The sequence below is a fragment of the Corythoichthys intestinalis genome, chromosome 15 (genome assembly GCF_030265065.1).
Source record: "Corythoichthys intestinalis isolate RoL2023-P3 chromosome 15, ASM3026506v1, whole genome shotgun sequence".
NCBI lineage: Eukaryota > Metazoa > Chordata > Actinopteri > Syngnathiformes > Syngnathidae > Corythoichthys > Corythoichthys intestinalis.
The window spans coordinates 17,388,298-17,415,231 of NC_080409.1; the positions used below are offsets into that span (position 1 = coordinate 17,388,298).

At 38.6% G+C, this 26,934-nt stretch overlaps 3 protein-coding genes across 3 annotated transcripts; 2 read left to right on the forward strand and 1 right to left on the reverse strand.

Moving 5' to 3' along the window:
• Positions 1-3,161: 3,161 nt before the first annotated feature.
• Positions 3,162-5,170, forward strand: LOC130931554 (syncoilin-like). Its single transcript, XM_057860464.1, has 4 exons — positions 3,162-3,584; positions 4,245-4,655; positions 4,721-4,845; positions 5,043-5,170. Exons 1-4 carry the CDS (start codon positions 3,162-3,164, stop codon positions 5,104-5,106), a joined length of 1,023 nt encoding a protein of 340 aa, XP_057716447.1. The 3' UTR covers positions 5,107-5,170.
• A 2,471-nt stretch (positions 5,171-7,641) lies between these two features.
• rbbp4 (retinoblastoma binding protein 4) lies at positions 7,642-14,768 on the reverse strand. Its single transcript, XM_057860250.1, has 11 exons — positions 14,608-14,768; positions 13,980-14,127; positions 13,757-13,902; positions 10,667-10,840; positions 10,460-10,575; positions 10,224-10,384; positions 10,023-10,149; positions 9,857-9,934; positions 8,300-8,434; positions 8,100-8,210; positions 7,642-8,009 (listed from the first exon to the last, which is right to left on the reverse strand). Exons 1-11 carry the CDS (start codon positions 14,621-14,623, stop codon positions 7,947-7,949), a joined length of 1,275 nt encoding a protein of 424 aa, XP_057716233.1. The 5' UTR covers positions 14,624-14,768; the 3' UTR covers positions 7,642-7,946.
• A 6-nt stretch (positions 14,769-14,774) lies between these two features.
• On the forward strand, positions 14,775-25,633 carry zbtb8os (zinc finger and BTB domain containing 8 opposite strand). Its single transcript, XM_057860251.1, has 7 exons — positions 14,775-14,952; positions 21,665-21,689; positions 21,775-21,896; positions 21,963-22,045; positions 23,104-23,156; positions 23,258-23,294; positions 23,376-25,633. Exons 1-7 carry the CDS (start codon positions 14,871-14,873, stop codon positions 23,460-23,462), a joined length of 489 nt encoding a protein of 162 aa, XP_057716234.1. The 5' UTR covers positions 14,775-14,870; the 3' UTR covers positions 23,463-25,633.
• The last annotated feature ends 1,301 nt before the right edge of the window (positions 25,634-26,934 follow it).

A 26,934-nucleotide genomic window follows, 5' to 3' on the forward strand; every position in this document is an offset into this window, starting at 1 on the left:
GAAGAAGATGTTTACAGAGCTAAACCAACCAATTCTCTCCGAAAATGATGTCCCTGGTGCCAAATTCACTGGCAAAGATGTGGAAGAACATAAAAATGTTCAGTTAAAGAGATGGCTTGAGTGTCGAGGGCTGAAAAAGACGAAAAAAACTAGCCAACCGAAGCATAGCCTTAGCTTTTTTAGCGACACCTTTTTCTTAAGCGACTGACAATGACATTCTCCTGTTTCAACAAGCTATCCTTTACCCCCAGACCTGTCTTTATTAAATAATAAATCCTGTAGTTGTCCTACGTCTCTGACCGTTCTTGGGGGTCATTTATATTGTTTGTTTTGCGTAGCGAGCGCAAATGCTACTCAGTGACAGCCAATGAACACTTTTAATTTTTTTATTGATAACAAATCTTAATTCTATAATTTATTTACACTTCCCCCTCACTTAAGTATTTTTTGACAAGAGAAAATGTAACAGTGGCAGTCAGATATCATTTTAATTCTTCTCAGGTCATACATTGTCAGACAGAAGCAGCACGGGACAACGTCACGCTAAAAAATAAGTTAAAAATATCAAAATGGCTTACCTCTTTGTCCTCTGAAAGACAATGCCAACCCAACAAAATGTTTACTGCATAAATGTTTACTGCCGAGCTGGCGTTAAAAGTCCGCGCAAGTTGATTCATTCTTCACATTTTTTCCTCCAAGTTTTTAGTTTCGGGAAGCATGAAGAAAACATCCTTCTTATGTCGTAATAATCTAGTCGTTTCTACAAGTTCCCAAAAAGCAATGTGTGATCGGCATGTTCGTTTTTGAAAGATTACTGGAGAAAAGTAGCACAATTAACATGCTTTCTATGCGAGGGCGGGGCTATAATGTCCCACTTCTGTCTACTTCCGCTTCACAATGCGACGTCACGGTCTAAAAATAGCATGCGTGCGGTACTCCATCTAAACAAAGAACAGTTGGGGAAAAAACCGTTTAAGAGGGTAAATATATGAAAAAGAAAATCTCAACCACTCCTTGATGTCTGCGATTTCTGCATAGCGACCCTTGTTATATTACCATGTTTCACCCATAAAATCCCCGGTGTGCCGGTCCATTTTTTCTCCTCAAACGCACGTTTGATTGGCTGATGACTTGCGTTATTTAAAATAAATAAATTTATTTCCTACATTATTTATTAAAAAATGTTATTTGCAGCCTATGCAGACATTTTTTCAGATAATACATTAATCATGATCGAGGTACAAAATTTTTCATTTTTTGTTGAGTTTGGCTGTGCTTGTGGACAAAAGCAGTAAGCAGTAGTGTTTTACCTGAAGGAAGGCTCCATTTATTTATTTATTTTTGTGATACTCTAAGAAGTTTTTTTTCCAGTTATATTTAACTTATTAATCTAGACAATGTTGATTGGTCTTAAGACAAATGTTAATTTTTCTCATTCTTGGATAGTTAAGAGATTATGAACAAGTTTGTTTTAATTGTGTATGTTAATATAATTGAAGTTATGTTCAAATATTGCAATTTAGATTTGCTAATAAAATCCAGACATTTATTCTGGAAGTTTTCAAAATATTTCTTAAGTAATTTTTGAAAACAAAGGTTTGAATCAAACGGTGTATCCTCTGAACCAATACACATGAAAGTTATAAGTATAAGTTAATACAGATTTACCGTATTGGCCCGAATATAAGACGGCCCTGATTATAAGACGACCCCCTCTTTTTCAAGACTCAAGTTTGAAAAAAGACTTTTTGAACACCAAATTAATTTTTGTCCAGAAAATAATTTCAGTACATCTGAAACAAATGATTATAACAACATATTTGAGAGAAAAAGCATGTTATTTTGCATCATTCAAATCTTAATATCTGAAAATTGAAATATGTAAACTAATGTGCAATCACATTCGCAAATGAAGGGCTTCTGGTTTTTGAAATGTAAATAAACCAATCTATTGTGATAAAACAACAAAATTGCAATAACTGCGTTAACCATCAAAGTGAAGTCTAACTGTAACTGTCGTCTTGAAACAAATCTGAATAAGGATAAACACTGCAATAAAATAATTCAAACTGGTTAAACTTGAGAGTAGCTCAGATCTGTCATGACAGAACATCACTTCAATGATATCTGGCGCCATCTAGCGTCGTGAATGGGTATAATGTCTAGACCGCGAATATAAGACGACCCCCACTTTTTCAGTCTTATTTCCATGTAAAAAAACTTATATTCATAAGTATATAAAGTCTTATATTCGGGCCAATACAGTATTTTGCATTGATCATTTAGCCTATCATTTAATTTGCTTCATATCGGTGGGGAATGTATCCCTTACCCCCGTTCACTCAATCTGTTTGGTCTTATTAATGTCCCGTCCCGAGCAAATAGTGTACATGCAGGTTATGCTGTTATATCGTTTCTACCAATGTTGTGACCAAACCTATGCCCTAGTTCTCCCAGTCAAAATGGAATGGACGTCTAGTTTCTTCGATGGCAGCCATTGAGTTAAATGAGTGTCCTGTAAGGGTTAAAAACATTTTTTTTTTTAAGTCATAGGTAGTGCATGAGAGGGTTAAACACACACAGTACACAAAGTTCCGGTTTAGTACATGTTTTACACAACAGTGCTGTAAATACTATGATTTCTTTCACCCAGGGGGTTATATAGTCAATATTTAATGGGTTCATATGACACATGTGCACCACTTTGCAAGAGGTACTGATCGCTGTGGAGGTCTGGCTGACTTGAGGCAAACTCTGGGATAATATTACCACACTGACTCCAGTTGTTATTAATAAGCACAAAGTGGGTCTCTGTCTTTGCTAGCGATATAAACACAGTGAAGAGATTCTGAATAAACATGGACAAAGTCAACTGACTATCTTTCTGGACTTCCACTTTCTAACTGAGTGAGTATCAGTTGAGGATTGAATGACTTGTAATTAATCAATGGTAAATGAAATGTTATTGAGCTTAGTGGTGTTTATTTACTGTCATCACTATATGCTAAACTCATTGGCTGTTACTTCCCTTGTACTTGTTATGCAAAATTACTCAAGTGAACAGATTGAATTATAATTAAATCTTTTACTGGTGTGATTTGTTTGCTCATCACCTGATAAATGATTCTTCCAAAAATCATTTTGATTGTCTTGCAGTCAACATGGACAATCAGGACAATGCACCAACAGTAGAGCCGTCCACAGAATTCAGTCAATTAGTAGAAGACGTCGGGCAAAGTGCAGATGAATGCATTCTTAAACTGGATGAATCACATATGGATTGTGTAGGAGAAATGCTTGACCATTGCATCCAGCAAGTGTCTTGTTTGGAAATGCAGAGAGAGGAGCTGATACAAGAGTTCCTGTTCCTGCAAGAGCCCATGATGCGAGTAGTAGACCATCTTAGGGAAAAGTTGGTGGAGAAGCGGAGACTGCTTAACCTGGCTCAACTGGATCACGTGGATGTTCTGGAGGAAGTGCAGCAAGTGAAGAGGAAACTTTTCAACACTGCCAGAGACTGCATCCACTGCCAGGTGACGCTAGCTGAACAAAAGTACCAGGTGGCTCAAGCCGCACTTACAGAGGTAAGACAAAAGCTGAGTGCTTTTATGCAAAAATTGTCATGTTGCAGGCTTTTCTGCATCAGCATGTGATCATCATTCTGGTTTTACTATGATCCATTTATTGTGAGTCACTTGTTGGTCAGCTAATGCATGGGCTTGCAGAGATCTGGAGAAACCTGTTTTTTTTTTTTACAGGGCTCGAACTAACTTTCTACTTTTAATTAGGAGCCTCTGACCCAGGGTTGGGCAAACTATTCCACAAAGGGCAGCAATGGGTGCGAGTTTTTGTTGAAACCCATCAGAGGACAGCCTTTCACCAATCTGGTTTCTTACAAGTGCAATCAGTTGATTGCAGTCAAGAGCTTCTTGTTCCCACTGAAACCTCATTGGTTCAATCTGTCTGTGCTGAATCAGTTGGAATAAAAACCCACTGCAGCCTTCGAGGACCAATTTGCCCACCCCAGCTGTAACCTTAACCCTTTCATACACAAATTGTGTTTTATTTTTTTGTGTCCATAGGCTACCATTGACGGTGCTAGATTTCCAATCCATTTAGACTAGGAGAGGTGAATGAACAAACCCAGTCAAAGCGGATTGGACATGTAGCGCCATCAGTGGCCCCGAACAATGAGCATTTGCTGCCAGTCTTCCCAGTTTAAATGAATTGGACGTTTATTGCAGGAGGAGCTCAAAGCCCAAGTCCAATGTCTGACAGAGGAGTTGTTGCAGCTCCAGGAGTCCCACCAAAACCGTCTCAACTCTTTGAGAGATCAGGCCAAGAAGCCCTGCAGACCGAGAGCCATGAGCGACGTAAGCCTATGCCGCCAAGCCTCTGTCCGTCTCCAGCGCCGGCTCAGCGTTAGCATTCAAGAACTGGAGCGCTGGTACGAGCCTCGACTCATAGCACTGCTGAAGAGGAGGCAGTTTGGAGAGAAGGCCTTGAGAATTAGCAGTGAGCAGGCATTGAGCTTTAAGGCCAAATTAGAGCCTCTAAAATGGGAGGTCCAAAGACTCGAGGAGCAGAGGTCCTGTCTGGAGCAAAGGATCAACCTGATGCAGCAGGAGAGGGAGGAGATGATCACACAACACAAGGTAAAATACATCAAAAATTAAACAGGCTTAATGGATGATTGATATCAGAGTCTCTATCCACACAGGAAGCTGAGGAAGAACTAAAACAGGAGTTAGGAAACCTTGTGCTGGACATTGAGATTAAAAAAAGACACAAAAAAGATTTGGAAGCACTCACAAATGATATTTTAGAAGAAATGGCATATCTCAGGTGAGTTGTAACCAGGTGTATTACATAGCCTTAGAAATCATATGATGATATCTGCATTTAATGATCAAATTCGGCTGAGTCCATCGAGAAAAAAAATACAAATTGGTAAATATTTTTTACGCACACTAGCTTGTGTGTATTTAGCACCAACAAATTGATTTATACGAGTCTAATATGTACATTTTCTGTCTTTCTAGAGTCTGTAATGAAGCTACTGCAAATGAGCAGGCAGAGGGATCAACTTCTTGTCAGCCGATCTAATGTTAGAACAGTTTTGCATGAAATTTGTTTTTAATGGTGATTTGAATACAAAACATCTTTTACCGTAATAAGGACTACATTTTATTGTCTTACATGCCATTAATTCACTTTCTACATCCAGGTCAAAAAATACTGGGACAGTGACAATGGTGTAGTAATTCCTAAATGATTTTGAATCGTTTAACTTCCTCTTTTGAAACAACTGATCTCCCCCAACTATGGTATAAGTTACAGGTTGAAATAGAAGTAAAACAAATATTTCAGAGTCAATTTTTCTTATCACAAAAAAAGCTTTTGAACAGGAGTGTAGACTTCTTTAACGTTCATCCAAGGGCGTAGGTTTGGTCTCAATATTGGTAGGGACGATATAACAGAATAACCTGCATGTACACTTTTTGCTGGGGACGGGACATTAATAAGACTAAACACACTGGGTGAACGGCGGTCAGGGCTACATTTCTCACCAATTAGGACCTAATTAATTGATAGGTTAAAATGCCGCTAAATGATTAATGCAAAATAAATCTGTATTGATTTATACTGACTTTCACACTGCAAAGTTACAGCATAACGTCTTAATCTGATATTTTTAAATTTAGTCAGATAATTTTCTTCATCTTGTTTTGAATTTTAAAGGCTAGTTAACAGCTTAATGTGTCAGATTCTTCTACTTTTAGTAAATATTACGTTCTTACGCCCAAAAACTTAAAAGTGGGTCATTTTTCACCAAATCAAGAAACAAAAATGCTTTCAAATAATGTTTTGAACACTATCCTTTAATTAAGAATAGATTTAAAGATTTTTTTTTAAATATAGCGTTTTGCTTAAAATAAGTCAGTTAAGCTTATATACTCAGCTAGCTATTTCTATTTCAAGAAATCGGAGTAAAATTTTACTTTAAGCACTGGTAGATAATTTCACTTATTTCTAGTAGATTTACCCTGAAAACAAGGGACTGTGAGGCATTTTTTTTTTTTTTTACTTTAAGGTGATGGGTTTTTGCAGTGTGTATGTATAGGTTCAGGTGATGCTGTTCGATTCAAACCTTTGTTTTCAAAAACTACTAAAGAAACATTTTGAAAACCTCCAGAATAAATGTCTGGATTTTACTAGCAAATTTAAATTGGAATATTTGAACACAAATTTGTGTATTAACAAAGAAATACAAAATTGTTAATCATATCTAACTATCCAGGAATGCAAAAATAAACATTTGTCTTAATACCATTCATAATTGTCTACAAATGAAATTAACACCAAAAAAAAAAAAAAATCTTTGGGAATAATAAAAATGGACCTTCTTTCAGGAAAACTACTGCTTTTGTCCACAAGCACAGCCAAACTCAACAAAAAAATGAAAACTCCCATGGGCTGCTTTAAGACCACATAAGCAAAATAAATATGAAAACTGGGAAGAAGGGGGGTAAACCTTGGTTCACTACATTTCTTACAGCTGAGCAGAGTTCACTATATTTCTCAGTTTAATTAATATTAACATAGTAGAAAACACATACAGGAGGACACTTCTCCTGCAGCAGCTTCCTAATATCCCTCTTCGAAGCGGGCGGAGGAGGTGGCATGTCTACATATTACATAATTCTGTACTGTGAGTGCGCTGGTAGGCTCTAGTCATCAGCCAATCAAACGTGCGTTTGAGGGGGGGGAAAAAAACATGGATTAGCTCATTCTGCAAATGAAAAAGGGGTAAATGTAAGTCTGAAAATAATTCACTTAATAATGGTAGGGTTAATTCTATCGTTATAACATATGGGAAGATAATATAAATGACCTATGTAACCAAACACTTTATAATATAATGCGAATAAGGTTGCTTAAAAGTTGGTAGCGACAATTTGAGCATCCTGAAAACTTCGTGTTTTGTCCCTACCGTCCCTATGCAAACCCACGCCCTTGCATTCATCATATATTAGTTTGTACACTTATTTAGTAAAAGTTTAAAATCATCAATAATTGAAGTATAAATTATACCATGAACCTACCTCAGTGTATAAAGGTGCGTTTTCCAGCTCAAAACAAAAGGTCCGCTCATCTAATGGAAACATTCTCGCACTCCCACCACAAACAACATGCCGTACTTGAGGGGACAGCCTTTTCCATTGCTGCCTCGTCCCTTTGGAACTCACTCTCTAAACCCATCCGCAGCTGTTCTGATCTTCCTACATTAAAAAAATTGTTAAAAACTGTTTAAATTGGCTTTTAATTTATAATTCATTTCTATTGCTCATGTTGGGCGAGCCTTTTCATTGTTTCAACAGCTGTAAAGAGTCTTTGACCATCGGTAAAAGCGCTCTATAAATGAAATGTATTATCTGAAATATAAATGAAATGTATTATATGTATTATTAAAATTACCTTGTTTGGGCACGCGTTTGTAAATGTCCCAATACGAGTGTATAGAACTTGCCCTCAATACAGTGTCTACTCCATTTACAATTGGGTGAATACGGAGGACACCCAAGGCTGCTCGTAATTTGCAGTACATGGACATCCATTAATATTACAAAGAAGACCCAATAACTCCAAATATTTATTAGGAATATACTTAAGTACACAAGAGTTCAAATGCAGCACAGCAAAACAGAAAACGCAGCAGTGAACAAATTAAAAGGAGATACAAGACACAAGCCGGAAAATTTGTACTACGTTCGCACAAATAAAGTGGAAACCTTCGTATGTACATTTGTATAAAAATGGATCTTAGTATAAATGTGCTGACTGGTGCCCAAAATGAAGATGGAGAAGAAGTGCTTATGCACCCGACAGTGGAAAGGGATCGTTCAAATAAGCAGGTCAGAAGAAAAAAGATGAAAAGAACGGATTCATGCCTGGACTTCAGAATCTGCTACACCTTCTGGATCTTCATCATTGTAGATGTTTTCAGCCTATAGAAGACAAACAGATGCATCGATTTGCAAAAACTAAAGTAGACAATACGTCTACAACTGAGATGATGTTGCCCGTGAAGATATTACCATTTGCCACACTTGCATTATGTTGTCCTCAGACACAGAACAAATGACCCACGGCTCGTTGGGATTCCAAGAGAAGTCTGATATCTTTGCTGTGTGTCCACCATGAATGAACTAAACAAAAAGACATATTCTACATAGTGAGACACTTTACATCTGAGCTAAATGACCAAATGAGATAACAGCCAGTTGTCACAACTGACCAGCAGCTCAGGAGGGCCGTCCTCTGCGTCCTCAGGTGACTGCTCCTCGCCAATCTTACTAAGGTCCCACACGTTTAGCCTTCTGTCAGTGCCGCTTGAAGCCAGGATAGTTTCATTATGGGGAGACCACTGCACCTGTTTTGCAGAAATGGGACAGATGTTACATTTCCACCACTAGACTGATTTTGCACTCATAACAGCATAGCTATTTATTAGGACTGTCAAACAATCAAAATTTTTAATCGAGTTAATTACAGCTTGAAAATTAATCGCAATTCAAACCATCTATAAAATATGCCATAGTTTTCTTTAAATTATTGTTGGAATGGAAAGATAAGACAAGATGGATATATACATTCAACATACAGTACATAGGGACTGCATTTGTTTATTATAACAATAAATCAACAAGATGGCATTAACATTAAGTTAAAGCGATCCATGGATAGAAAGACTTGTAGTTCTTAAAAGATAAATGTTAGTACAAGTCATAGAAATTTTATATTAAAACCCCTCTAAATGTTTTCATTTTAATTTGTAAAAATTTCAGTCAAAAAATAAACTAGTAGCCCGCCATTGTTAATGTCAGTAATTACTTACACAATGCTCATGGGTGCTGAAGCCTATAAAATCAGTCGCACCCAAGCGCCAGCAGAGGGCGGCGAAACTCCATAAAACACAATTAACATGTGGGCATTTCACTGTACTGTCATTAAAATCCGTCTGAGCGGGGCATGTGTGTTAATTGCGTCAAATATTTTAACGTGATTAATTTAAAAAATTATTTACCGCCCGTTAACGCAATAATTTTGACAGCCCTAACATTTATTTGCTTTTAATTAGGGCTGTCAAAATTATCGCGTTAACGGGCGGCAATTAATTTTTTAAATTAATCACGTTAAAATATTTGACGCAATTAACGCACAAATGCCCCGCTCAAACAGATTAAAATGACAGCACAATGAAATGTGTACTTGTGTTTTTTGGAGTTTTTGCGCCCTCTGCTGGCGCTTGGGTGCGACTGATTTTATAGGCTTCAGCACCCATGAGCATTGTGTAAGTAATTATTGACATCAACAATGGCGGGCTACTAGTTTATTTTTTGATTGAAAATTTTACAAATTTTATTAAAACAAAAACATGAAGAGGGTTTTTAATATAAAATTTCTATACCTTGTACTAACATTTATCTTTTAAGAACTACAAGTCTTTCTATCCATGGATCGCTTTAACAGAATGTTAATAATGGTAATGCCATCTTGTTGATTTATTGTTATAATAAAGAAATACAGTACTTATGTACCGTATGTTGAATGGATATATCCATCTTGTGTCTTATCTTTCCATTCCAACAATAATTTACAGAAAATTATAGATGGTTTGAATTGCGATTAATTACGATTAATTTTTAAGCTGTAATTAACTCTATTAAAAATTTTTAATCATTTGACAACCCTACTTTGACTATTTTCTGTCAGGCACAGACATCATTGAGGCTAAAGCTTTTATGCTTAGCTAGTGCTTTGTTTCACACTGACTGATCAAAATCCCTTTTACCTGGAATATTTCATCTTTATGAGATTCGAAAGAGTGCAGCTTCAGCTTCAAATTTCTCAGGTCCCACAACGCCACGGTCTAAAAACAAACAAACAAACCCAATCACATCCAAATCAATTTACACTGATAATAAGACCGGTGACCGGCACAAAGAGCGCAAGCCCACCTTGTCTGCAGAGCCAGTAGCCAGTATGAACTCGCTGTAAGGATTGAAAGACAAGCAGTTGACCTCAGCAGTGTGAGCATCCACTGCGTGACTGGGCTTGGAGGTGTTGTTGGATCGTGTGTCCCAGCTTTTTAAAGGAATTCACAATCAGGTTGGGAAGTGTTTCGCTCTAACGTTTCCTCAAAGTTCAATTTGCCTTACATCATGAGTTTCTGGTCATCAGCCACAGACCCAAAGAGTGACTCGTGGAGGAGATGCCAGGACACGTCCTCTACGACGGCAGTGTGGCCCGTGAAGATAGTCTTGGCATCCACGATCTTTCCCTCCTTGGGCACTGTGCTTATGTCCCACAAGCAGATAGTCTGAAAAGAAAAGCAGACAGTGATAAGAGAGTGAGAATTGTTCATTTAAATTGTTTTGTTGGAGAAAAAAAATACATGGTCATCTGAAGCACTGAGGAGGCATCCACTTAGGTTTGGATTCCAGGAGAGGCCGTAGCCCTCTTTCTGGTGACCTCGCAAGCGAAGATCTGGAGTGCACTCTCCCGAAGGATCTATGATACAGAAGAAAAAAAAATGTTGTAAAGTAAGGCAGAAAAACAGCACCAGATAGTCCACGACTTTGAAATGCTGCATCATCATCACCTGGTTTAGAAGGGTGCTTAGTATAATCGAAAACCAGCACATCACTGGTGGGGGTCTTGGTGGCAATAATGCAAGGGTTCTGGGGCATGTAGCGTGCTCTGTTTACTTCTCCTTCATGATTGATTTTGATCTCAATTTCTATCTTTCCACTCACAGAGCCAAAACCGCCAAACTCTGGAACAAAACATGTAAAAAAAACCAAAAAACAGTGTGGTTAAAACTGATCAAAAATCAGAATTCAGATTAATATATAATCACAGAAGTCTGACCATTTTGAGAACTGAAATAATTAGAGGTGTGCAAAATTTCCGATTCTTAGATTATTCGCGATTCGGCCGTGGAAGATTCGAGAACGATTCACAAACATCCAAATTCCGATTATTGAAATATGCCAAGTAAAGCAGAAGTACGACACACTCAGCGCGCCGCGCGGTCTTCGGTACACAATTAGGGACGGAGCGAGAGTAGTTAAACATCATGCTTCTCATTACCCGGCCCCTCGGGTAACGCCAATGCTCAACTCACGGCTCTAGCTCAACTCATGCCACGAGATAAAAAAAAAACAACAACATACCTGACTGCTGCCGAAAAGCTGCTACAAGCCACATTATGTTACGGTAGATATCATTTATATAGGACTAGATGCATTATAGCTTCGGTATCGTTACCAGCACATCTACAAAAAAGTAGATGCGGGCGTTAGTAACGGCCGCCATCTTAAAGCAGTACACTTCCCTGCAAGGCTGTTGTTGCGAACCTTCCAAGCGAACCTAATTAACTTTTTATCTAAAATACTCCTAAATCGGTAAAATATTGACTTGAATCTATCTTTAAAATAGTTTTAAAACTTTCACATGTTGAAAGTAGACAAAAGAGAAATTATGGAATAACAGGAGCAATTTTAACAACTTTAACGGTTGATTCACAACATTAAATTAGTTGAAAGTAGTTTAAAGCTGCTGATATAGAATGGGGACTGGAGTTTTTTATTTATTGTTATTTTTGTATATTTGTTTACTGCTATATGTTAACTTGATACTGAAATAGTAGTTTGGTTTAGCCTGAGAGGATTTTTGAACAATTTTGGAACTAATGTACAAAACAAATTTAAAAATAAATAAATAAATAAAATAAATAAATAAAAGGAGTGGGGTGCATCAATAATCGTTTTATAATCGAATCGGAGCCTCTGAATCGTAATCGTAATCGAATCGTTAGGTGCCCAAAGATTCCCAGCTCTAGAAATAATAGAACTGGTAGCTAGCATTGACAATTGGGGCATGAAGAAGAGTTACATACTGTTAAATGAACAAGCAAGGCAATGTTATATTGCACAATAGTGTAATATGTTTTTGTCGTAATTTTGTATATGTGGAAAAACTTCCACATTAGTGATTCTCAACCAGTTTTCAAAGTAAGCATCTAGTATGCCGAAGCAAATTATCAAATTCCTAAATAAGCAATGTAGGGCTGCAGCTATCTAATATTTTAGTAATCGAGTAATCGACTGAAAATTCTATCGATTAATCGAGTAATCGGATAAAACAAATATATTTTTAGGTGAAGAGCAATTATAAATATACATGAGAAAACAAGACATTTCATCTAATCTTGAACCATTTTCAGTCAATCAATGTCTTTATTTTCGATGTATATTGTTGAAAACAGCCAACAATTGCATCTCAGATGTAACTAGAATAATAATAATAAAAATTTAAAAAAAGACTAATTCACTGCTTTCACTCAAAAACCTTTAGATCTTATTAAAAAAATATATATATATATATACACACACCTAAAAATGCTGTTATGCTTGATAACACACATCACTAAAAAGTTAGGATTTTTTTCCCCACGTCTTTCAATTGAATTTCTATTTGTGTCAAGCCATTTTTAAGTTCTAGTTAAGTTTTAAGTTAGTCTAAACTAAGTCCTGATAGGATTTTGAGTTTTTGCAGTGTTCAAAATAAATGTATGATACAGGCTGTATTGGAACACATTAGGGACCAGTGCTACTTGGTGTTTTATCCAGCAATGACTACTGAGCTAAAATTGATAGTTAGCATTATTTTTTATTTTACACCCTCATTACTCCACAATGCCATGTTATGTTATAGCCTGTATGTAAGACACGTTAGCCACGCATCGACAGTGGTCATAATTAATATAAACCTATCCCTCCGCAGGGCTAACGTTACTTGAATTAGTGATAGTAACGTTAATCTTTATTTATTAGCGCTTAGCGCTCTTTATTAGCGCTCTACTGCTTTAAGATGGCGGCTATTTACTAACGCTGCCCAGAGGCGGCCAAGTCTGTCAAGTCGCATCTAGTTCAACATACATGTGATCTCTATGAGACTCTCAGACGCTACCTACCAACGTAGCATTGTGCGGGCTAGTATGTAGCAACGTCGGCATAGTTTGTAGCGGCTGTTGGTTGCAGTAAGTTTTTTCTTTTTTTTTGTGCTTCTTCCTCTATGCACGTGACATCAGCGCGTTGTCCCGCATTAAAAGTAGTCCGAGCAAAACGTGATGCTTAGAGCTGTCAAAATAAACGATTACTCGAGGTGAATAAAATTACTCGGATTAGTTTTTAAACTCAAGTTACTCGAGTTGCTCGAGTATTCGTTTCAGCTCTAAAGCAATGTCACTTCATTTATTTTTGCTTAACCATTCCAATGAAACAAAGCGGCAAACAGAATAAAAATGTTCCTCCACTAGACAGAATGAACACACTGTATTTAACCTATGCACCTATTTTTTTAAAATAACATTTTAGCTTGATGACCCTCCCTCCCCATTATAGAATATTTACTCTGAATGGATATCATAGACCAGGGGTGCCCAATCCCAGTCCTCAAGAGCCCCTATCCAGCTTGTTTTCCACGTCTCCTTCCTCTAACACACCTGAATCAACTAATCAGGATCGTAATCAGGCTGCTGCAAAGCTTGCTGATGAGCTGATCATTTGATTCAGGTGTGTTAAAGGAGGAAGACACTGAAAACAAGCTGGATAGGGGCTCTCGAGGACTGGGATTGGGCACCCCTGTCATAGACACTGGAATACATGATTTGATAACGACTATTTACCTCCTTTCTCACTGTCATAATGGGAGGCATCAAACTGGGCATCGTCATTGGGGAGCTGAACACTAGCAATCACAAGGTGATTCTGCTCATCAGAGGTGTGTGTCCCCAGCACCAGTCTGTGTACACTGTAGTCCTTTCCTTCTGGTCTGAAGATGATAATGATGACAATAATTATACATTTACATTGCTTTGTGATGTTTTAGCACAGGTGGTATGCACCTACCTGGTGACATCTGGCAGCCATTGGGCAGTAAGACTGGGCCACTCCAGAGCATGAGTCATGACCAGATCGTAGAGAAATGGAGTGTTTTTCTTCCATATCTTATACTCCTCATTGATGACCCTCTCTTCCACAGCATCGTCAAAGGCAGCTACAAAGGGGCCAAAAATGATTCAAATTGTTAACTTTATCGTGGTAAAGTTTGCGAGGCACTACAAAATTAAGTGGACAATACACATGACCGACGTGTGTGTTATACAACAGATCATGTCTGACTAAATATTTGGCTTTAGGCTTTACTTTTAATTCAAGCTAATACCTTTCGGGTATACATTGTTCAAGCTAGACGAATAAAAATGAAAATATACCACAGTCCACAACTAAGCACAATTAACTTCAATTCCAAAATGGATCGACAAATTACACCGCACTAGGAGATTAAACCAGTTTATTTAACACGCTCGTGGTAGCTAATGCTACAGCCGCTAACGGCTAGCTCGAGCGTTTCTAACAATGAAAGAGATGCGGCCAGCCGCGCCAACACCGGTACAACTAGTCCATCTCTTTCGATATCCCGAAACAGCCTTGAACCATGTTTAGCCAAATGAATCCGAAAATGCACCACTCTTACCTTCTTTGTCACCCATCACGCCGAGGTTGGAGAGCTAATACTTGTGCAAAGGCGTATTTATGGAGCGAGCTAAGAGACTGAACGAGCGCTTGCAATGGCGCCAACTCCGTGAAGCACGGATATCCAATCGCTAAGCGGAAACCCAACCGGAAGTGCGACATGGCTTCCGCGTCCCGCCCCGTCGACCATGTTGGAAAACCACCGTGGATTCCGACATGCTACAAGTTAGCTCTCGACACTCACCAAACAGCCCTGTGAGCTAAATGGACGACCGACAGCTCGACCTGACAGAGGCGCAGAAACAAACCAAATTGAAGCACCCTCGCATTGTCAAGAAATATGAATGTGAGTGATTTTTTTTTCCTACTGTCTAATGAATCTAGGGTTAAAACACAGACTATGGCGTATTAATTAACTAGGTACATCAACACAGTTCCTCTTACATGTGATCTGGTTAGCGTCATTAGACCCTGGGGCATTGGCGAGCGAACCATTTTTTAAAAAGCATTTATCTATCATAATTAGTCAGAAATCGCGCTTTAAACTATATGTAATCAAACCAAAACATGTTGTGTAAAAAAAAAAAAAAAAAAAGTAACTTTTTTTTTTTTTTTTCAGCCATCTGTATTCAAAATCAAAATTGGGACATCCCTTGTCCCTGGCCATGCTCATAAACTTCCATCTCTCCTTCACCTATGTTGCTCTACTTTGTCTGGACAGAAATGGGGATATATATCACTGTAACTCTTATGCAGTTAATCAGTCTTTCTCAACTGGCCTTAAAGTTCCTATGACAGCAAACAGTATGTTTATTTCATATTTCACGTGGTATTTTATGCTCCTGAATGAAATGGACCGCTTTGATGTGTGTGGAAGCGATCGATTTATATATTTACGTAGACTTCACAATACTTGACATGACACGGGAAACGGGGCCTATCCGTAGGGGGGCCTATTTTCAAAAACTTCAGATTCAAATTTTGTCAAAACCAAAGCTCTACCAACCTAAAACCAAAACAGGCACCTACCTTAGCCATATATGAGTCTCCATGAGCAGCGGTATCAAACACTTCAAAGTCGTTCTCTTATAAAATCCTGATTAATTATTTTTTATGTAAGTACAACAAAACTTAAAATGGCTATAAAATTCTCATATTTTACACTAGATGCACAAAAATCACAAAATGGAGATAATCGCCTATATTTTCTGGGTCAATAGCAATATTTAACATGTATAAGTTTTTGACCAAAATAGCAACTTAATTTTTAAAAATTTTTATTTACTGCAAGTTTTCAACAGCTAATAAATCACTCAATTTGACATCAGAAACTTAATACTACTATTTGAGGAAAACATGCAGAATCAATAATAAATCATATGTTAATAGATTATTAATAAATTCTATATACAATCACAACTTATCATAGAACAGAATAGCCCTTTATTATCATTATACAGTTATACAATGAAATTGTGGAGCATCCCTTGATTCCCTTTACAGTGCAGGACAAGTTAAAATCTCAAAAGTGACTTGCAAGTATCAAATCTAAATAAACAAAAATATAAAATGTGTATGAGATAGTCCTATAATTCAGGCAGTCCAAATAATCGATGTGGTGTTACCAGGGTGTGAGCCTCGTCTTTCAACAATCACATAGCCTTTTTCTATGCCTTGCGTTTTCTGGTCACCTCAACTTGTACAAGTCCCTGTTCCTCGCCATCTCCTTACTGCCCTCCTCGACTCTGCTCCTTTTCCTGCCGGCCAGCCACTCCATGGCCTTGTTCTTCCTCGCTTCTGAAGTCACATCCTTTGAGAAGTTCGGACCAAAACAGTTGAAGAGGGACTGCCAGGAACTCCAGCAGGTGCTCTTGTGCTTCCTGGACATCAGGGAGCCCCACAGCGACATTCTGAAGGAAGCCATGTTGGCCATGGGGAGAGATGGCTGCTTGAGGACCGCCCGGCCCGTCTCCAGGTCTCCCTTGTCCTCTGTAACATCTCCAGGATGTCGGCCCTGTGTGTCCATGTGTTTGTCCTTGCCTGCATGACCGTGTATGAGTTGACGACCGCCATGATGAGCCCGGCGCTCTGCTTCTCGATCGAAGAGCGCGCCAGCACCTTCTGGGTCAACTTGTAGCCGGCCTTGACAGACTTGTAGTTCTCCCACCTGGCCAGCACCTTCTGGCTCGAGAATCGGGCTGTCCTCATTCTCTCAGGTTCCTAAAAACATGTGTGTTTTAGAAAGAGAGGTCTTTTGATTCATCTTTTTTATAAAGTGAATAATGCTGGCCACTTACTTCAGCCCCAGGACACCTGGGCAGCACCATATAGCCGTTGTTGTGGAAGGTGCTGTAGATGTTCTTCCAAAGGTGCACGTGGTCAAAGTAGATGAAGATCTGCTTGTTGCCGTTGGCGTACGCGTTGGTGTAGGACCATGGTGTTTCACTGAAAGTTATTAGATTGAAATATTACATAAAATAAAACCCATAAAAGCTGTTTGTTTTTTAATATGGAAGCAGAAATGTCTAAAATAAAATCTAGTGATACAAAATCCAACACGGTCGCCGCAGCAAAACAACAAGCTTTTTACGTTGAAATTCTTAATAAATAAATGCTTAAATCCCTGAATTCTTCGTAGATACGGACGTACAGCAGTCTCGATTCTTGGTTAAAAGCAAAAGAAACCGTGCAGGTAGCATGTATTTTACGTAAATACGGCGAATGTGCGGCTCGTCTTTAAGTTCACTGTGGCCCCGCCTTACCACAAGTCCACAGCGAAGAGCTTTTTACGTTAAAATTCTTGTGAATAAATGCTTAAAGTGCATGTGACACGAAAAAGCATGTTTATTTCATAATACATGAGGTATTTTATGCTCCTGAATGATATGGACCGCTTGGATGTGTGTGGAAGCGATCGCTATATTTATTTAGTTTTTTTAATCCCGCGCCATTAAAATGAGTGACTTCCGGCTTCGGTCTTGCATTGAGGAGGAGGGCGCTGTGACGTGTACGGTAGAAGACGTCCTCTTCACTATACAGCATACTGTTGTGTATGAGGACGAAGGATTCAGCTGATTTTGCGGATTAATACGTTTATTTTTCGCATCACGCCAGCCAAACGGCTGCAGAAAAATCATTCTGTACGAGGGAGAGGCGTATGCGCCTTTTTGGAGTTTCAAAAGGTTCCCATTCACCGTGGATATTTACTGTGGGACCATTGGACTTACGAGGAAGTGAGTAAACATCTTGTTTTGTATTATGTCAAATACGAAAACAGCGATTACAAAGTAAACACTACAAACTTTCTTTAAATAAAGGACTACCTACGTTTGATCATTGATAGGCATGTAAAAAGCTGTCCTCATGCACCTTAGCAGCACGTTAGCTCCACAACAACTGCAGCCACCCTCCTCCGGGGAACGAACTGTAAATTGCTCTCCGCCGGGCGGTTTGCTGATCCGCGAAGACAATCGACAACCCAGTCGTCATGTCAATAAATCCAGGCTAGTCATGTGTGATTTTCGGCTTCGAAGACTTTGAAACATCACTCGGTTCGGGTTAGCATGTCTGCTAGCTGTCACGCCTTTTGGTTTGTTTACATTCTCCGAAGCCGGGGAAGGGAAATGACATATGTCCGATTTAGGTGTCATAAAGTATCGTTCGGGAGGTGCGACAGTAAAGGTGAAGTCGACAGTTTTGACCATTATGGAGTAATTTTGCAATGTCGTCCTGATATAAAAGCATTTTTATTATTTCATATTCCATTTAGCACAAGACTGTTATTTGTCATGACCATGCCATTTATTTAGCAGTTGGGGAAAATACTTGGATAAAAAGAATATCCTGTAAAAATATTGAAGTAAAGAGACAAAAACAATGACATTTTGCAACTCTCTTCGTCGCGTTTTCCTCATTGTGAATAGTTCCCCCTCGACTGGCTGACTGTTCCTTCTCAAGCCATTTATATAGCTATTGGGGAAAAATACTTTGATAAAAAGAATATCCTGTAAAAATATTGGAGTAGAGAGACTGAAACAGTGACATTTTGCGGCTCTCTTCGTCGCATTTTCCTCGTTCTGAATAATTCCCCCTCAATGGGCTGAATAGTAAAACCGATGAGCCCAGTCTACCGCTGACGTAATCCACTTGTTGGGGACGCTAAAGCCCTATAATGGTAGGCGTGGCTAACCGGCAGATTAAAAGACTAATTTCTCGTCATCTGCGCTTTGCTAAATTGTTGTATATAGTCAAATCATCCCAAAATATGATTCTAATTCACATAATAATGCCATTTAAGACTTTTTTTTCTCCTGTCGTATGCTCTTTAAATCCCTAAATTCTTTATAGATATGGACGTAAAACGCTCGATTCTTGGTTGAAACTTGAAAGCAAAAAAAAACGGGCAGTTTGAATTTACATAAATATGTCGAAGAATGATACTAGTCTGTTGGCTCTTTATTATGATAAGGGAGCCTCCACTATGGCTTTTTCCGTTGAAAATTCTTATGAATAAATGCTTAAATAACTGAATTCTTTATAGATATGGACGTAAAACAGTCTCGATTCTTGGTTTAAAGGAATAACCGGGCAGTTGGCAGTTATTTTACGTAAATATTGCGAGGTATGGAGCGGCTTCTATAATTGATTTCTTTCACAACGTTTCAAAATGCATGCATGGTACGAAAAATATAATAATTACCTTGAATCCTTGAACAAATAACTCCTGAGACAATCCTTCTTGTTCGAATGCATTCCAGATTTTGTACTTTCTGAATGTAAATCCCGCAATGTGCTCAAAAGCAAGTGTGAGAGTTTCACTCCCACCGCTATCTAATGAATGAAGCTGAGCCACACAGCCCCCTCCGGGCAGGCGGGGCGCAGAGAATGACGAAGCTTACCAGTCAAGTATCTTGATGTGTATGATATGATTTTTTAATCCCGCCCCATGAAAATGAGTGACTTCCTGGATTGAGGAGGAATGCGAATGTGACGTCACCCGGGTCAGCATCTCACAATACAGCATTGCTTTATAACATGCAGATGGACAGCGGATTCATCTGATTTTGCAGATTAATTTGTTTATTTTTCGCATCACGCCAGACAAATGTGCTGCAGATTTTTGTTGCTGAACCAGGGAAAGGTGTGTGTGCCTTTTTGGGGTTTCAAAAAGTTCCCGTTAGCCAAGGAGATTGGCTAAAACAAGTTTGACAACTGTGGGACCATTGGACCTACGAGGTCCAAACTGTCCTGGTATTTTAAAGCACTCATGATGCCATGCACCCTAACAAGGTTCCCCGGGCCTTTGGAAGCGAAACAGCCCCACAGCATCACTGACCCACCCCCATACTTCACAGTGGGGATGAGGTGCTTTTCAGCATGCGCATCTTTCGTGGTGATGCTGTGAGGCTGTTTCGCTTCCAAAGGCCCTGGGAACCTTGTTAGGGTGCATGGCATCATGAACGCTTTGAAATACCAGGACATTTTAAATCAAAATCTGTTGCCCTCTGCCCGAAAGCTGAAGCTGGGTCGTCACTGGGTCTTTCGCAAGGCAATGACCCTAAACATATGGCCAAATCTACACAGAAATTGTTCACCAGACACAAAATCAAGCTCCTCCCATTGCCATCTCAGTCCCCAGACCTTTTGTTGGCAAAAGGGGGTTGTACAAAGTATTAGGGGTGCTAATAATTGTGACACACATTATTTGATGTCAAATAATTATTTCTTTATGTGGGATTTTTTTCCCCACTGAATAAATGCACTTGTATTGAAGGTTGGATTTTTCTCTTTTTTTCTATTAAGGTCCCATATTATTTGAATTAAAAAAAAATATTAGAAGATAAAAAACACATCTTAACCAGGGGTGCCAATAATTATGGAGGGCACTGTATATAGACTTAAAAGTCCAAAGTATTTAATATATATATATTTTTTTGATTACCGGTGAAATTTCTACTGGGCACTGCGGATCAACACTGGCGCTCGTGCCCCAGTGAAATATGTCTGGCGACACCCATGGATTTAATCGTCTATTGTCAAATTCACAAAAGCAATAAATGTGTTACTATCCTGAAAGCATGTTATACAATCACAGTTGTCAACCTCTTAAATAATAAAAAAAAAAAAAAGTGAGCTGGCTCATTTTTTTGGGTTAGGAATTCATGAAGGAAAGCCGAGTTATGTGTTTTGGTTTTGAGATTGACGAGGGCTTCAATCAATCACGTTTGATTATTAGTAGGTGGGACCCCACAAAAAATGGGAAGGCATAAAAGCCAAAGTCCAGGACTAGGGTTGGCCAAACCATTCCATGAGCCGCAGTGGGTGTGGGTTTTCGTTCACCCATCAAGAGGATGCTTTTTAATTAATCTGGCGTCTTAAAAGTGCAATCAGTTGATTGTTTCTGCAGAAACGTTAAACTGACTGTCTTGGGTCGGTTGGAGCAAAGACCAGGACCCACAGCGGCCTTCGAGGACTGGTTTGTACACCCCTGTCCTAGACAGTGAGGCTGAGGAGAGAAAGCTGGCGACACAACAGAGAAAAGATTTTTTTTTTAAGGGGCCGCTTCTGGGATGGTGACGACAACCTGGATTGTGGGAATTTTTAATTTTCGCTGCCCTGATTCTGTGTTCACCTTGGTACTTCTGAACTGACAGTAGTTTACAGTAGTAGAACTCACAAAATGTGTGACACAAAAGTGTTCAGAGAGCATATGCTTTTGAGTGTTGTTTTATTTCTTGTCCATAAATGCTCCCGAGTTGTTTTTGTGGGAAATATTAATTATTTTAGGAGTTAAATGCGATGTTAATTTTTGTTAGCGCGTAAATGTCATCTCAATTAAATCCATTCTGTTCACAGCATTGTAGTTAGTGCAAGCAGTACAATTAAACTTCATTTAATTGGCAAATTCAAATAGCCCAGCCCTAGTGACAAGTATGGTCAACTTTCATTTACTGTTAAAATAAACTGAAGTGATGAAGAATCAAACAATGATGATTGTCACTGTCTCAAAAGCAAGATGTGAACAGTTGCTAAAAACAGTTTTCATTTGTTTGTTACAGACTTGGATCATACAGCAGATGTACAGTGAGTGTCCTATTATTTCGGAATTCAAAGGTTTAGATTTTTAGAAATTGCAGTTTGTGTGTTAATTTTTCATCATCCTTCCAAGAATCCACTCCTGGGGGAACTCTTTGGAAGAAGCCTTTGAACAATGTGCCATGGGCATGTTTGGCTACATGACAGACACAGAGACTGTGGAACCCACAGATACTATAGAAGTGGTGTCAGAAGGTGAGGGATCTAAGTGCTATTACTTATTCAGTACAAGTAGTAATGCTTTTTCCTGCCAATCTACAGGAGACGACCTATTATCACTGCTCTTCCACTTCCTAGATGACTGGCTGTACAAGTTTAGTGCAGTTGATTTCTTTATTCCTAGGGTAAGTGTGGTTCTCAAAACCTGCCTAAAAATAAAAAAAAAGAAATAAAAATAACTATAAATTTATTTTAACCGCATGATGTTGACGTTTCCGAATATTTGTATGAACAGCAGTGTTGTTTTTGGCAGCCCTTTCAATTTTCGTCTTAGTCTTTTGGACAATAATACTAGTTTTAGTCATATTTTGGTCATCTCAAAATGTGTCTTTGTCTAGTTTTTCTTGAAAAAAAAAACTCAGGACGAATTTTGCCTAGTTTTAGTTTACATTTACTAAAAATGTACTCCATAAATAAATAAAGGTTACCAACCATTTCGAATTAACATTGACAGAAGAGCACATATTGTAGCACTACAAGGACAACCCAAACTTGGTGATAATACACACTCAGCAGGAAAACACTACATTATTTTCAATTAATTATGCCCACTTGGACGCCACAAACTATGTTTAAAAAAAAAAAGTTGTTCCAGAGTTTAAGAGATGCACACTGTTAGCATTACACTAATCCTAACGTGAACGTTATGCTAATGCTACGAGTTACATTTAGTGTGTGATGATCACTCAGCACAGACCTTTTAAAGCCTAAAGCAACATTGAATATTCACTCTGGCCAAGATAAAAAAAACAAATATTACCGTGTGTGCAAGCTTGGAGACTAGAGAGGACACACTGGTGAGTCGGGACAGGGGGCGCAGCATGTCACATGAAAGACACAACCAGACAATTCTACGATGCAAGCTAATTACAGATAAAATGTCACTCATTGTAAGCACGTGACTATTGCGGATTTTTGTCTCGTTCTCGTCAGACGAAAACTGGCATTAGTCTCGCTATGTTTTAGTCTCCTATAAAACGTTTTTTGCACATTATCGTCTTATCGTGAAAAAATTGTTCGTTAATGAAAATTTTACAGTCATCGCTGACAAAAACAACACTGATGGACAGACAAACATTCAACCTTTTATGGTGTTGGATTGTGCTTAAACAGATGCCGTCGTTACAATAATTCCAAAATGACAATTGATTTTTCATTGTTGTTTTCATTTCTCTTATGACAGGAAGTTAAGGTTTTGCACATTGACCGAACCAATTTCAAGATTCGCTCTATTGGGTAAGGTGAAAATCTTTGTGAAAATTTTTCAGAGAATAAATCTTGTGTTTGCATGTATCGTATCTCTCTCACCCTCTGCCCTCATTTTTTTTGTGTTGAAGGTGGGGTGAAGAATTCTCGCTGTTGAAGCATCCACAGGTATCAGTCCTGCCAAAAGGGCTATTGGGAGAAAAATGAACTAAAGTGACAGAAAATGTGTTTTTTTTCCCTTTTCCTTAGGGGACAGAAGTGAAAGCCATTACATATTCTGCAATGCAAATTCACGATACTGAAAAACCAGAGATATTTGCAATTGTTGATATATGATCCTCAAGGTGTTAATTACGTGACTGGTTCAGTGTGAGTGGAATAGTATATTGATAGCCAAATTAAATGGTCTTTTCGTGTAAGAAATTGATAATTTAATTGTAAAATATTGTTCTTAAATCCTTAAATATTTTATCATACTTACATCAACTATTCATTGTTTATGCCGGACATGTCCAAAGTCCGGCCCGGGGGCCAAATGCGGCCCGTGGTCAAATTTCATCCGGCCCCCAGTCCCTGTCATAAAATCAATAACGTCTGGCCTGTACACAGACTTGGTAAATTGGTCAGCAGTACTGCTACCAGCATATGAAGTAGCTTACACACTAAATGCTGCTCCTCATTTACCCACTAAAAGACAGCAGCACTCTGAGCAACATCAACCGTGTGACCCTCTACTTCCAATTTTCTGAAATGGCGACAATCAACAAGAAAAAGAAAGTTGACTGCGACGGCCGACACTCCAAGGATAGGTGGAAATTGGACTATTTCTTCACTAAAATACACAACAACTGTGTCTGCCTCATTTGCAAAAAAGGCAGTCGCTGTTTTTAAAGAGTTCAATGTGAGGCGATATTACCAAACAAGACACGCTGACATGCATGACAAGATTATAGGGAAGATACGCGAAGAAAAATTGAAGCAACTTGAAGCTAGTTTAACTTTACAACAGCAGTATTTTGCAAGAGCCAGAGAGTCGAAAGAGAACGCCACAAAGGCTAGCTGTGAGATTGTTAAAATTTTTAATAAAAAAAAAATAATAAAGCAATTGTAACAACCAGAATGGCTTGCTAAAATTTGCTTAAATATATTCTTCTACGTAAAGGACGTCAGCCAAGGTCGGCCCCCCACATTTTTACCGCACCAAATCTGGCCCCCTTTGCAAAAGGTTTGGACACCCCTGGTTTATGCACTACCAGAATAATTGTCATGATTGCTTGTTGATTTGCCATTCAGTATGTAGTATTTAACGTAAGAAGGGGAATTAGGCCCCATGGGGCATTCAAGGGATAGACAAAACCATGATCATGACATCCCAGCGGAAAGAATCTTGTTTAATAAAGTTAAGACACAATTTTATTTTTCCGGTGTGTAGTAGTGGAGAAAATGAAAAACAAAAGCCAATATTTCCCAGAAGTAGGTGAAATAGCTGGTGTAAGACATTTTTAAATGCCAGAACCATTTTAGCAAATCAAATGCGAGTATTTCTGATGGTCAAGCCTAACTATTCTATTCGTCACGCATTGGCTAACTACTGTGCTATGCACCGTCAATGGCCTATTCTGCGTCAATGGACCCAGGAACTGAAGCAAGCTTCGTCTGAGTCTCAGATGGAGCAAGATGGGGACAGATTGCACAGTTACAAAATCTATAAAGAGTGTCTGTGTGCCTATTTTCTTTGCCACTTTTTACGCGTGGTGTGACTGAGATCACATTTATGACATAATGGCTGTTTTCTTCGGAAGTGTCATTTTTGGGTTTGCACATTTTCTCCACTACCCGACATCTGGGAAATACTCGATATGCATTTCTCAGAGACATCAAGCCCCGCTACAACATGTTTCATCAGGCATGCTTTTTATCCCCACTTCTCTCCCAACGGGCCCCTTCGAGGCACAGGTGCAACTGCAACACTAGCCCACCTCTCACGCCAAGCTCCGCCCCTGTTCCCTTCCTGTTTAGTGATAACCTGGATGGTTCTCTGATTGACTCAACAAGTCAAGTGTATAATCTCCCTTTAGCCTGAAGTCTGCTGGGACAGACTCAAGTGCCCTACAATCCTGAGCAGGATAGGATGTGATTAAAATGGATTAATGGAAAAGTACTGTTTTGCTTTTTATGTTTGTGAATCAAAAGTCACTAAAATGATACTACTGTGTGGAGTTTTTTTGTCTACTTAATTTTTAAGCATTTGAGCAACCTGAGCTGTAACATACTGTGGATAAAACTAGAATGCAATAAAATAAATGTGTGTGTGTTTATAATTAAGTGTAAAATATATTGCTTTGTCCTGAAGTACATTGCAGACAAGAATGCACCTTTTAAGTAAAGATAATTCTACCTTTCATCAGTTTTTAATGGTGGCTCTATTATGTGTTTTTTTTTTTTTTTTTTTGGTGTTTATTAACACAACAAATACAAAATAAAAACAGGGTGACTGGTCCATATACTGTTGGCACACTCTTTTTTTTTTTTTTTTTTTTAAGCTTTGGAGTTCAGGGAGAAACTTAAATTCTCCTAGTACGAAGAGAACATATTTTAAAAAAAAAAATTGGCCTGATTTCTATGATTTTCATTACGATTATGGATTTTTTTGCCCAAATTAATGTAAGATTTATGACATATCTTCTATTTCTATTCATGGTCGTATAGGCGAAACAAAACATGTATTTTTAATGGGTTCTCAACTTTTGAGTTGATAAAATTGTTCGGGTCAACTCAAAAGATGTGGGTGTCAGTACACTACAAAAACAAATGGAAAACCTGTTTCCTCTGCAACTGTACAAAAGAACCATAATGCATCAATATTTTTAATTCAAATTTTACTATTGTCATTACAGGATAAGACCTGTGAAGTATTTTGTGTGTGATTTTTTTGTTTTTGTTTTTTTGCTTCTCAATATTTTCTAAGCAAAAGGCAAGTATTTTTACATTCAATATTTTCATGTGAATTATTCCAATAATAAATTGTAATATAATAATAAATAATTGCTGCATGTTTGGAAACTATTTCCCTTTAAAGAAGTCCTCTCACACAATGGTTTGAAGGCTTCAGAACTTAATAATACACATTTATAACCAATGAACCAATAATTTGATTCAACGATTGGAATCTTACAAGTTCTTCCTGTAGGAGACTACAGTAATCTTCTGGAGACCTCTGGTATTGCATCAAACACAATTGAATACTCACGAGGTTTAATCAATACTATAAACGTAACAACAAGGCGGCACGGTGGCTGAGTGGTTAGCACGTCTGCCTCACAGTTCTGAGATCAAGGGTTCAATCCCGGGCTTCGGCCTTCCTGTGTGGAGTTTGCATGTTCTCCCCGTGCCTGCGTGGGTTTCCTCCGGGAACTCCGGTTTCCTCCCACATCCCAAAAACATGCATGGTAGGCTGATTGAACACTCTAAATTGTCCGTAGGTATGAGTGTGTGCGTGAATGGTTGTATGTCTCCTTGTGCCCTGCGATTGGCTGGCAACCAGTTCAGGGTGTCTCCTGCCTACTGCCCGTAGTTAGCTGGGATAGGCTCCAGCACCTCCGCGACCCTCGTGAGGAAAAGCGGCATGGAAAATGAATGAATGAATGAATAAACGTAACAAAATTCTTTATACAGTGCCTTGCAAAAGTATTCGGCCCCCTTGAATCTTGCAACCTTTCGCCACATTTCAGGCTTCAAACATAAAGATATGAAATTTAATTTTTTTGTCAAGAATCAACAACAAGTGGGAAACAATCGTGAAGTGGAA